We start from the raw sequence: 13,124 nt of genomic DNA, 5'->3' as shown, positions 1-13,124 counted from the left end.
TTGACGCTTTTGAATTCTGGTGCTGGAGGAGACTCTTGAGAGTCCCATGGACTGCAAGAAGATCAAACCTCTCCATTCTGAAGGAAATCAGCCCTGAGTGCTCACTGGAAGGACAGACCCTGAAGCTGAGGCTCCAAGACTTTGGCCACCTCATGGGAAGAGAAGACTCACTGGAAAAGACCCTGATGTTGGGAAAGATGGAGGGCCCAAGGAGAAGGGGACGATGGAGGACGAGATGGTGGGACAGTGTTCTCGAAGCTACCAGCATGAGTTTGACCAAACTGCGGGAGGCAGCGGAAGACAGGAGGGCCTGGTGTGCTCTGGTCCAGGGGTTACAAAGAGGCGGACACGACTAAATGACTAAACAACAACAACAAAAAATAGAGGTGGTTTTGTTGTGTTCCTCTCTCTGCCATAGGGCAGAAAAGCAGTCATCTTTCTGCAGAAGCAGGAGGCAGACTTGGGTGTTTGCAGCGACAGGGGTGAACTGATTGCAGACCAAATGTCCCGATTTTCCCAAGTCTGGAATTGCAGTAGCCGTGTCCGTTTTCCGATCTGATCCCACAATTTTCCCTGCTTTTCCTGTTCCTCCCCTTCCACGTCTCAGTTAAAATTGAGGGAGACACACAAATTCTCCTGTCCTTTATGGAAACGGAAGCCTTTGCGCTCTCCCTCTCTGTAGATGCAAAAGCAGACTCCTGTTTATTCCGAAAATAAAATCCTTGCACCAAACGAAGTTGGCATATGAAGCCCTTTTGAAGGAAAAGGCCAGCAATCTGCTTCAAATTCTTTAATTGCAATGCTTCCGCGGGCTGCCTTTTTTAATAGGAAACACATTTAGTATTCCTTTCTTGTAAATTGAGCCTCACGCTGTCTACTCAGAAGTAAGCACCGCTGTATTCAATGACATTTACTCCCAGGTAACTGGGTAAAGACTGAGCAGCCTTGCACTGCAATCCTAAGTGTTTAAGTCCCACTGAGTTCAATAGGATTTACTCTCCGGTACGTCCCTGATCATTCTCACAGTTTCTATTATTATTATTATTATTATTATTATTATTATTATTATTATTCCCTTGACTTCTCCCTGAAAGGGACTCAAGTCAGCTTGCAGCCAAACTTTGATTTCTTCCCACTTATCCGTGGAAGGCGTTGTACACAATTCCTTCCCTCGCACATTTTTTCCCTTACAACGATCGTGCGAGGCAGGCGAGCCAGAGAAATCAAGGTGACGGGTGTTAATGTGTATTTGATGTGGGAGGAGCTTTGTGATGGAGGCTGAGATGTCCCTATTCTCAGTGGAGAAATGTTGAAATGTGGGGAGGCGATGGGACTTTTCGTAAGACAGTGGGACCTCGGGTTACAGACGCTTCAGGTTACAGACGCCGCTAACCCAGAAATAGTACTGCGGACGCTCGGGTTGCGAATGTGAAGCACGTTCGCAACTCGCAGCGCCGCATCTGCGCATGCGTGGGTTGCGATTCGGCACTTCTGCACATGCGCAAAGCACAATTTAGCGCTCCCGCGCATGTGCAAAACCTGGAAGTAACCAGTTCCGGTACTTCCGGGTTTGGTGCAGTGCGCAACCCGAAACCGCGCAACCCAAAGCGTCTGTAACCCGAGGTATGACTTCAGGATGAGAACAGAAATTGTGTGGCGGCGGCAGCGGGAGGCCCCATTAGCTAAAGTGGTGCCTCAGGTTAAGAACAGACCTCCGGAACAAATCAAGTTCTTAACCCGAGGTACCACTGTATGGCACCCTGTCCGAGGCCAAGACTGGACCGTCTCAATTTGCGCCACCTCGTTTTGCCCATACCACTCTGAATCTGGTATTGAGTGCGAATTCTGAAACCCAGCCTCTTCCGCAGGTAGAGGAAGGGGCAGAGAAGTTCCAAGGCTGGATGTGGGTGCCTGTACGGCCTCTGAGCCCTCCCCACAACTGGCAGAGGCAGAATCATATAACACACCCACCCAAAATTACACATGTATTATAGAATCTTGAGAGTTGCAAGGGACCCACAAGGGTCATCCAGTCCAACCCCCTGCAATGCAGGAATCTCGGCCAAAGCATCCATGACAGATGGCCGTCCGATCTCTGCTGAAAAACCTCCAAGGAAGGAGAGACCATAATCTCGTTCCACGGCCGAACAGCTCTTACTGTCAGAAAGTTCTTCCTGGTTTTGAGGCGGAATCTCCTTCCTTGTAACTTGCAGCCACGGGTTCAAGTCCTACCCTCCCAAGCAGGAGAAAACAAGCTCGCTGCCTCTTCCGTGTGAAAGCCCTTGAGATATTTGATGGTGGCTCTCAGATCTCCTCTCAGTCTCCTCTTTTCCCGGCTAAATGTCCCCAGAGCCTTCAACTGTTCCTCATCAGGCTTAGTTTCCGGACCCTTGCTCATCTTGGTAGTTGAAATAACCAAATTTCCCCTCTCTGCTCCACCACTGACCTCCACCTCCCTTTGCCTCTTAGGTCTCCCTTGTGCTGCTTTTTCAGACTGTAAGCCTCTTGGGGCAGAGACCGCCCCTCGTTTTAATTTTTCATTTCAGCAAAACCCCACACGCTCCTGAGCTCAGGTCATCAGTATGTATTTTGCTCATTTATTAAATTCATACAGCGCCCTTCACCTGCAGATCTCAGGCCTGTTCGCCACACAAAAATACGAGATAATAAAATAATAAGGCAGGCTCTTTTCATGTTCTTAGATAAAGGCCAGGAAGTCTCCCTTCCCACTGGGAATCTTATTCCAGTCAACCTGTGGTTGGGTTTTAGCAAGCTATTGCCTACGTCTTATCAAGCACATCTTTGCAGCCAATGAGGCCTAGTGACTTGCACGCCCTCCAAGTCAGGGCTCAGCAAACTTTTTCAGCAGGGGCCGGTCCACCGTCCCACAGACCTTGTGGGGGGCCAGACTATATTTTTTTGGAGGGGGGAATGAATGAATTCCTAGGCCCCACAAAAAACCCAGAGATGCATTTTAAATAAAAGCGCACATTCTACTCGTGTAAAAACACTAGGCAGGCCCCACAGATAACCCAGAGATGCATTTTAAATAAAAGGACACATTCGACTCATGTAAAAACACGCTGATTCCCGGACCGTCCACGGGCCGGATTGAGAAGGCGATAGGGCCGGATCCGGCCCCCGGGCCTTAGGTTGCCTAAGTGTCCCGATGCTCCAAGTGTCCCGATTTTCCCGGGACAGTTCCGGAATTACAGAGGCCATCCTGGTTTCGGATTTGATCCCAAAATGTCCCTGTTTTCTTCCCCACCTCCTCTGCCTCTCAGAGAACAACTAATAGTGGTGTGCAAAAACAGTGTCCTGTTTACACTGCTAACAAATATAGGATTGGGGACACTTGGCTTACTAGCAGCAGTGGCGTAGCGTGGGTTGTCAGCACCCGGGGCAAGGCAAGTAATTTGCGCCCCCCCGCTGCACTGTCCCTCCCCCAGATAGTCCCTCGCTCTCTCTCCGCACCGCACCGCACGCCTGGCACCCTCCCCTCCACAGTGGGCGGCGACCCGGCGGCTCGGATCGGATTCGCACAGCCAGCACTGCAGTGAGAGAGAGTGAGTGAGCCAGGTAGGGGCAGAGAGCTGCGAGTGCGAGCGCCCCCCCCGATGTTGCGCCCGGTGCGGCCGGCCCCCCCTGCACTCCCCACGCTACGCCACTGACTAGCAGTACATGTGAAAAGGTTCTAGGAATCTTGGTGGACCACAAGCTTAACATGAGTCCACAGTGTGATGCAACAGCATAAAAGGCTAATGCTATTCTAGTTTGAATGAAGAGAAGTCTGGTGTCTAGATCAAGAGAAATAATAATAATAATAATAATAATAATAATTTATACCCCGCCCATCTGGCTGGGCTTCCCCAGCCACTCTGGGCAGCTTTCAACAAAATATTAAAATAGTAATGCATCAAACATTAAAAGCTTCCCTAAACAGGGCTGCCTTCAGATGTCTTCTAAAAGTCTGGTAGTTGTTCTTCTCTTTGACATCTGGCGGGAGGATGTTCCACAGGGCGGGCGCCACCACCGAGAAGGCCCTCTGCCTGGTTCCCTGTAACTTCACTTCTCACATGGAGGGAACCGCCAGAAGGCTCTCGGAGCTGGACCTCAGTGTCCAGGCTGGATGATGGTGGTGGAGATGCTCCTTCAGGTCTACTGGGCCTTTGAGGCCGTTTAGGGCTTTCAAGGTCAGCACCAACGCTTTGAATTGTGCTTGGAAATGCCCCCCTTATTTTGCCTTGGTCAGATTACACTTGGAATATGGTGTCCAGTTCTGGGTGCCCCAATTTAAGAAGGATGTCGACAAGATGGAGGGCACCCAAGATGACGAAAGGTCTGGAAACCAAGCCGTATGAAGAACGGTTGAAGGAATTAGGTATGTTTAGCCTGCTAAAAAGAGACATGGGTGGCGCTGTGGGTTAAACCTCAGAGCCTAGGACTTGCTGATCAGAAGGTCGGCGGTTTGAATCCCCGCAATGACGGGGTGAGCTCCTGTTGCTCGGTCCCTGCTCCTGCCAACCCAGCAGTTCAAAAGCACGTCAAAGTGCAAGTAGATAAATAGGTACCGCTCCGGCGGGAAGGTAAACGGCGTTTCCGTGCGCTGCTCTGGTTCGCCAGAAGCGGCTTAGTCATGCCGAGCACATGACCCGGAAGCTGTACGCCGGCTCCCTCGGCCAATAAAGCGATATGAGTACCGCAACCCCAGAGTCGGCCACGACTGGACCGAATGGTCAGGGGTCCCTTTACCTTTAGCGTGCTAAAGTGGAGACTGCTTAGCATCTTCAAATATCTCACGGGCTGTCACATGGAGGCTAGGACCCGAACCAGTTGATTCAAGTCACAAGAAGGAGATTCCAGCTAAATATCAGGAATAACTTTCTGATGGGAAGAGCCACTCAACAGTGGAACGGTCTCCCACGGGAGATGATGGACTCCCCTTCGTCCGAGGTTTTTAAGCAGAGATTAGATGGCCGCCTGTCATGTAGGATCTAGCTGAGATTTCTGCAATGCAGAGGGTTAGGATAGACAACCCCTGGTCTCCCTTCCAATCCCACAATTCTCTGATTCTTGCTAGGATACGCGTCTTTACGCCGGCTTTTGACAATCGAGGTGCCCGTTTTAAAAGCCCAATATTAAACGGTGTCTAATATTGAGCTTGAATGCCCTGGGACCTTGGGCAAGCAATTAGTAATAATAACCCTTTCCCCTTTTTTTTGCAAAATGTCTGCTGCGCGGCTGGCTGTCTTTTTGAAAAATTAATCCCTCTTTGTGGTTTTAACTCTTGTTTTAATTACGAGTTACGCGAAGGCTCCTTATGTGTCTCGAAGTCGGGCGCAAAGGTTTTAAGATATAAGGCTTGCGATTAAACGAAGAACAGAGGAAACACCTTTTAAAAGAAGAAGGGGGGGAAGGTAATGAGAAAAACAAGACGCTCGTCTCCCACAAAGTTCCACGGAGAAATCCGCGGTTCCTGGATGTGGAGGCCTGCAATGCCTGTCACTCTGTCATTCGGCAAGACATTTGAAGGGCAAAATTGGAGAGAGGGGAGGGGGCTTCAGGGTGGCGGAGGGGAGACAGCGATTCTCTTTCCTATTCGGCCCTTGCAATTCCCCATAAAATACCCCTCTCTCTTTCTTTCTCCCTTTCTCGTTCTGTCTCTCTTTCTGTCTCTGTCTTGTCTTTCGAAATCCACCCATTTCCAAAGGGGAACGCAGTGACTTGTCAAATGTGTATAGCTGGGTGGGGCCACAGGAACCCGGCCTTTCCGTAGAGAAAAGTCTTTATTCTTTGGGGGCCGGCCCAAGGTATCCGTGGGGTGTCCCAGCCAGGCGGACCCCCGCCATTGGCACAGCCCCACGGGCATTGAAACGGGGGCACGGTCCTGCGAAACAGAGCGGAAGGATGGCAGAGATAGTCCTCTGCGGGGTCAGATCTCTTCGCTTAGCTCTGCGGTTCCGTTTTGCAATTTCTAATATCCTTGTCCAGAGGAGATTTTTTTGCACCTTGAGCCGGGGACGAGGGGTGCAAACGCCCCACCGGCCCCCACTCAGCTGCCCCCAAGGCACCCAGGAAACACCGCAAACTAGGGGTCACCAGGGCACGCAGATTTTGAAGGATGGAGCGCTCTCGGCGGCGCGTCCATTAATGTGGACAAGGATCCTCGAGGCTTTTCTTCAGAGGCCACCATGACTGACAAACTCCCTTGAGGGAATGAGGAGGTTTTGGGGGAAACTGCTAAACAACACAGCCTTAAACCGTCTCAAGTGTCAAATTCCTGCTCAACTATTTGCCTGGAAGGAAGTCCCATTCAACTCACTTCCAAGGCCGTTCTGTGATTCTCAAACTTTCGGGCGTTTTCCTCCTTCCTCCCCACAATGTCTAAAACGCAGAATAATTCGCTTTAGCAGAAAGCAGAATCCATGCAGAGCTTTTGCGTGTCGAGTGAGGGGCTACCCTTCCCACCAGGCCCAGGAACCCGGATCAATAACGTTTAGTACAACCTGGAAATAGGGGGCGAGGCAAGGAGACGGATCAGGCCCCTGGCCCCTGAGATCATTCAGTCTGGCCCTCTGCAATGCAGAGCTTGACACCCAAATCTTTTGCTTTGCCACTGGCTGGCCTAGGAAGTGACCTGGTCCGAAATGAAGACCACTGGGGAGGGTTCCTCTTCAGGCAGCCCTACCTGGAGCTGCTGTCAGGATCTGAACCCAGCACCTTCCGAGGCTGGAATTTGGGCTCTGCCACCGAGCCCCTTACAGACCCTTTCCACATCCAGCCCATTGGCTTCATTCCTCTTCTTGAGCTTTTGAAATAGAAATTAAGGACTGCAGCCGCCCGCTGTAACCACTAGGGAAGACAGCCTGCCTCCCCTTGCCCCCTGCCTGGGGGTCAGCATCCTTTCCTGAACAGGCGAGGAGGTCTATACAGACACGACCACTTCGGCTAATAATAAGACTTCATTATAATTCCCCGTCCCGGCACAATTAGGTAGCGTTTTGAGAATAAGCAAATACAGGATTTCACATTTGGGCGTGATAAACCCTCGGATTCCAGGACTTGCCAGCTGCGGTTTCATTTAGAGACCTTTAAAATTAATGGGCTATCTTTTTCCAAAAGCCGTAAAAACCCAAACAGGGCGTCGTTCCGTATTCCACAGAGCATCGCGGCTCGTTTATTCAGATTTCCACACATCGGGTCCTGCCGTTCAGCCCTCAAACCAGGCGCCTTGATCAAAGAGCCGGACAGGGCCCCTGACCATGCGCGGAGTGCCGCAAACTCAGGAATTCTCAGCTCGAAGTCTGGACATTGCCCCATCATATTTCAGACAGATGGTTTCAGGGAGACATTTTTGAACCACAGCCCTGACCTTTGGTCATGCTGGTTAGAGTGGGTGGGGACTGGAATACGGCGGTTCCCCCCCACCGCTGAGGTTTAAAGGCCCAGACTTGGTGACAGGCCTCGCCACAGCCTCAGAAACGGCTGCAAATAATTGTTACTACGGATTCAAAAGCCTGCTAAGTTTCCTCAGAACTAAAAGATCGATCCTTCAGAAAACTCGACAACAGAAGCCGAAACATTTCCCGGTAGGAAATAGTTTGACAAAGTTTAAGCTGCAAAAACCAGCGCCGGAATTATTTATTTCTTCAAAATTACCCGCCCAACTTTGCAGGGACCACACATTCCACTGTCCCGTACGTCTGTACGGTATAAACTTGCCCGCTATTTATTTCCAGGTTCAGATGGACCAGTTAAAAGTAAAATAAATTTGTACTTTAATAACATTTTCAGCCAACAGGGGGCACCGGGCACCCCACTCCATAGAAGCCCCTCCAGGGTGCGCCTGAAATTTGTTGGTTTATACATTCGATATGTGCCTCTTCTACCTAAGTTTCTAGTTCTCAAGAGACTGAACAGGCTTTTTCCTGCAGCAATGAGTCCCACTGCTATCCAAGAGATTGCAGAAACAGACGATCACGCCATTGCAGAACGGCGCCCCCTACTGCTGACTCGGAGGAGACAACACTTCCGTCAAGCCGCATAACCAACGCCCCCTGCAGGAGACCTATGGAAGCGCAAGGTTGCAAACAGCGCCTCCTACTGTTGAACCCAGGGCCCTGCAACTCACAAAGGACAGTCCATATTTACAACAATCGTGCCAAGCCGTTGACCCCGGGATATATATATATATATTTGGGGTACCGCCCAGTCCTGTGGACCCCCTAGAAACAGAATCCCTCCCCTCGCCCCAAGGTCTGCATTAACCGCAATGGGACGGCGCCCCCTGCTGTTGACCTCCAGCCACTGCAGTGTGCAGATAACTCACACCCCAACAAATTTGGGGGAGCGAGGGTCCTATCACTGCAGGGCTTTGGGGCAGAAGAACACACTCCAAACACTGCGTGTTTCGAAGGCATTTGCATCACACACCTATCCAGAGCCTTGGGCCAGCCAGTTCAACGTTGCCAGCACTGGCCCGCAGTGTCTCTCCAGGATTTTGAGCCAGAATCTGACCGAACCCTGCCACCTTCTGCACTCCCAAGCAGGTGCTCCACCGCCCAGCTACAAGCCTTCCTTTACAAACGAAGCCAAGATTCTAGACCTCATGGTTCCCCCTTAAGACCCAGGGAAGACAGGACCAGATAGCTCAGGACTGGCCGGCAGAAGCTCTCCACGATTTCCAGACCCGGGCAGGCAGCATCCTTCTGCACTCGGAGCAGTCGCTCCCCGGCTGAGCTACAACCCAGGACCTACCTCGTGCCTGCCCACCCCTCCTCCGGAGAGATCCAGGAACCGGGACCCCCTCTCCGCAAGGGTGTAAAGTGGGGAGGGGGCGACTTACCGGGCGTTTTCTCCAGCCGCCCCTTTCTCCCCCCGCACAGTCTGACTTTGGAGATTAAAATGAGCAGTTGCTTCTGGCATAAAGACTTGGTCCCTCGAGGGCAAACCTTCCTCTGCGTGGAGACGGGCCGGCTGGCCACCGGGTCGCGGATCTCCCGTTTCTGCCGGATCAAGGAGCTGGCTAAGGCGGCCATGCCTGCCCCATCCGGAGGCGAGCAGGACTAAGGGGGCGAGGGGGTTTTTGGGGGGGCGAGGGGGCGCCCCTTCCTCTCTCTCTCTCCCTCTCCTCTCCTTCCACGCCCTCCCAGGTCAAGGCGTCCCGGCGAAGATGCGCTGCGGATCCCGCCGCTCTCCGGCCGGACGGCGCGGCTGTCAATCCGACGGGGCGGCGGCGGCGGCGGCGGGTTCGAGCCCCGCCAGCGGTTCCAAAAAAAGGGAAAATAAAAAAAACCCTGGGTATCTCCTCCTCTTCTTTTTAGGGTGACTCCAAGGTGGAGATCGCCTCCCTCCTCCGGGGCAGCCCCGGGAAAAGGGCGCCCCCCTCCGAAAGAGAGGGGGGTCTCTGCCGACGGCTGGCTCTCCCTCTCGTGCTAGGAGTGGATCCCATGACGGATCCCTCGCCGCCGCCGCCTTCGCCGGAGTGCCGTCTCCATCCCGGCTTCCGCTGCGCTTGGAGGGAGGGAGGGAGCGATGGATGGATGGATGGAGGGGGGGGGGCGGGGAGGAGACCCCGTTGTCCTTCAGAGCTTCAGAGGTTAATTATGTGTGGAGAGGGAGGGAGGGAGGGAGGGAGAAGCCCAGGGGGTGGGCAGAGAGAGAAAGAAAGCGAGAGATCTCCTGGATCGAGGTGGGGGGGGTGGGGAGTTGATCTGGGTGTGTTAAGGGATAGACGGAGGAGAAGAGAGCAGAAAAGGGAGGGGTGGGGGAGGGAGGGAGAGAGGGATTCTGTCACACACCCGTGACAAAGCTCGGGGGGGGGGGCGAGATAGTGCCCCAGTCCGTTAGGCACCCTTGGGCGTGCGGGGGGGGGGGCGTGGAACAAGAGAAAGTCTTTATCGCCCAGGGAGGAGGGGCAGGCAGCCCCCTCCCCATATAAAGGTGTATTTTGATATATTTTGGGGGGGTCCGTCTTCCTCTCCTGGGGCATTGATTGGGGGGGGGGAGACGCCCCTTTCTGTCTGCGGAAGGAAGCCGGGGAGTCCCCCCCCCCGAAGAATTAATTGAAATTAATCCGTAGAGATTGGAGACGGGGGTGGGTGGAGGGTATGGGGTTTGGACGCGCATCGTTACGGGTGTGGGTGGGTTTAATGGGGGGAGAAACCCTTTTGGGGTGTCCCCTCGGCCCCCCCCCCCCGCCGTGGGGTGAAGCTCCGGATAGGAATGTAATGAGTCATGGCAAGAAAATCTCCGCAAGGGTCGCGCTGACTTTGGGAAGGGTCCCTGGAGGCGGGGTGGGGGGTGGGGTTTCCCTGGCTCAGTAAGGGGTCTTGGGGTGGGAGGGGGTCGTGCAAGGACTCAACACAAGCGACACGTGCGCGCCCCCTCCCGCCCCCCAAAACCCCATTGCACCCATTCCATGTGGGTCAGCGCAGGTTTGCCGGCAGCGCCCCCTGCAGGCGACGCGACGCGTCTCCCGTTTCCCGATAGGAGAGGAGCGGGCGCCCCCCTAGCGGAGGGTCGTATCCGTACCGCGCATCGAAAGCGCGTTTGGAACACGTGTAGAGCGCGCTTGGCGTCTCTCCTCCCCAGAATCCTGGAGGCTGTAGTTAACCTTCCATGGAGCTACAATTCCCACCACCCCCTTTGGAAACTATAATTCCCAGGGTTCCACAAGGGAAGCTTTAAATGCGTGTTAGATGCGGGCAACGGGGGTTGGGGGGGTTGGTGCTGACTCCTGGGGTGACCTTAGGGTTGTTTGGGGGGTGAATTAATGCCTCGTGCGAGACAGCGCCTAGGTGGGGTCAGTACACCTTTCAGACAGGTAAACCATCTCAAACAACAAAGGGGAATCTGAGCATGTACAGAGTGGCTTTGTCTCAGCTGGCCAGGACTTCCCTCGAACCTCTTCTTTCTCGGCCTCAGTTTGCCTTCTGCTCAATGGGAACAATTGCTACCCATCACAAGGATACCTATATTATCACAAGGATACCTATCACAAGGATACCACAATTGCTACCTATAACCACGGTAACGAACAAAACCAACAACTCCATTCCCACAGTGTGTTTTTTTTGGTCTAAACAAGGAGCCCCTGACCACGTGCAGAGTTCAATTCCCATCACCACCGAGCCTGTTCCTCATATGTCTCTCTTCCAGAGAAGAGAGGGAGCGGAAAGGTGTGGTTTCTGGAACGGATTTGATCTCAGCAACACTTTAGGATTTGTGTGTGTACAAATTAACCGCACCGCACGCCCCTTAAATCACAGGCCTCCCGGCTGCTGCGTTTGCCAGGGGCGAGGAGAGAGAGCCTTTACAGATCGATGGAACTGGGACAAGGACTAATGGCTGCATATTCCCACCCTGGGAGCAGTCAATAGACATGGAAATTAGGGAATCTCTCATCGGGGAGCTATAGGTTTTCAGCAGGGGGGAGAGGGAGGAGGCGAGGGGGGGGTCGCCTGTCCCCCTGAAGAGCCAAAAAAGCCCCCCTCTGCTTTTGAATCCATCTCTCTTTGGAATGGGGGAGAGAAGGAACAAAACTCTGGGGCAGCGAGAGGCGAGGAAGACAGGGTAGGGGGTCCGTGTCTCTGTTGCCCCCCTTTCACCTGGCTGCCCCTTGCCCCCTGCCCTGGATAAAATGGTGCAATTGTAGAGTTGCGCCCCCACCCCCACCCCCAGGGTGATCTAGCCCAGGGCCAGATTTAGGTCTGATGAGGCCCTAAGCCACTGAAGGTAATGGAGCCCTTTCTATGTCCAGCTGTCCTTTCTCAACAACAAATTGTCCCAGTTTTTTTGTGTAGAATATATGCTCTATGGTCATTGATGGATCTCATAGGTATCTCAAGCCATTTGCCCTTCTTGCCCTGCAACCAATCCATGCAGAATGTAGGCACCCTATATATAGAAAGGAGCAAACCCGGGATATTTTAGGGAGCAGGCGGGGCCCACGACTTACATCACAGGAGCCTACACAACACAAAACCCTGCTGCGGTCTGTAGGTTATGTTTTATTTGTTTTTAAATTTTAACCTTACTACAAGACCACCATATACACAGGGCCAGATTTTCGTTTGATGAGGCCCTAAGCTACTGAAGGTAATGGGGCCCTTTATAGGTCCAGCTGTCCTTTGTCAACAACAAATTGTCCCTGGTTTTTTGTATGTTGAATATAGGCTCTATGGTCATTTATGGACCTCATAGGTATCTCAAGCCATTTGCCCATGCCAGTCCATGCAGAATGTGTTGTTGTTGTTGTTGTTTAGTCGTTTAGTCGTGTCCGACTCTTCGTGACCCCCTGGACCAGAGCACGCCAGGCACTTCTGTCTTCCACTGCCTCCCGCAGTTTGGTCAGACTCATGTTTCTAGCTTTGAAGACACTATCCAACCATCTCATCCTCCGTCGTCCCCTTCTCCTTGTGCTCTCCATCTTTCCCAACATCAGAGTCTTTTCCAGGGAGTCTTCTCTTCTCATGAGGTGGCCAAAGTCTTGGAGCCTCAGCTTCAGGATCTGTCCTTCCAGTGAGCACTCAGGGCTGATTTCCTTCAGAATGGAGAGGTTTGATCTTCTTGCAGTCCATGGGACTCTCAAGAGTCTCCTCCAGCACCAGAATTCAAAAGCATCAATTCTTCGGCGATCAGCCTTCTTTATGGTCCAGCTCTCACTTCCATACATCACTACTGGGAAAACCATAGCTTTTACTATACGGACCTTTGTTGGCAAGGTGATGTCTCTGCTTTTTAAGATGCTGTCTAGGTTTGTCATTGCTTTTCTCCCAAGAAGCAGGTGTCTTTTAATTTCGTGGCTGCTGTCACCATCTGCAGTGATCATGGAGCCCAAGAAAGTAAAATCTCTCGCTGCCTCCATTTCTTCCCCTTCTATTTGCCAGGAGGTGATGGGCCCAGTGGCCATGATCTTCGTTTTTTTGATGTTGAACTTCAGACCATATTTTGCGCTCTCCTCTTTCACCCTCAATAAAAGGTACTTTAATTCCTCCTCACTTTCTGCCATCAAGGTTGTGTCATCTGCATATTTGAGGTTGTTGATATTTCTTCCAGCAATCTTAATTCCGGCTAGGGATTCATCCAGCCCAGCCAGCCCAGCAGAATGTAGGCACCCTATA

The 13,124-nt window shown here is 52.5% G+C and overlaps 1 protein-coding gene and 1 long non-coding RNA gene across 2 annotated transcripts in view; one reads left to right on the top strand and one right to left on the bottom strand.

Moving 5' to 3' along the window:
* FGF11 (fibroblast growth factor 11) overlaps window positions 1-9,480 on the bottom strand; it is a 43,531-nt gene extending 34,051 nt beyond the window's left edge. The window contains exon 1 of the mRNA XM_083410787.1: window positions 8,846-9,480. Coding sequence (XP_083266913.1) covers window positions 8,846-9,038 — 193 coding nt within the window. The 5' untranslated portion in view covers window positions 9,039-9,480. The remainder of the gene's footprint in view (window positions 1-8,845) is intronic.
* Window positions 1-13,124, top strand: part of LOC310663273 — a 297,785-nt gene that overhangs the window by 61,554 nt on the left and 223,107 nt on the right. The gene's annotated exons all lie outside the window — the stretch shown is intronic.

Source organism: Podarcis tiliguerta (genome assembly GCF_965153285.1).
Source record: "Podarcis tiliguerta genome assembly, chromosome: 13".
Lineage (NCBI taxonomy): Eukaryota > Metazoa > Chordata > Lepidosauria > Squamata > Lacertidae > Podarcis > Podarcis tiliguerta.
The sequence above is the reverse complement of the archived record's forward strand: the minus strand, read 5'-3'. Positions and strand labels throughout refer to the sequence as shown.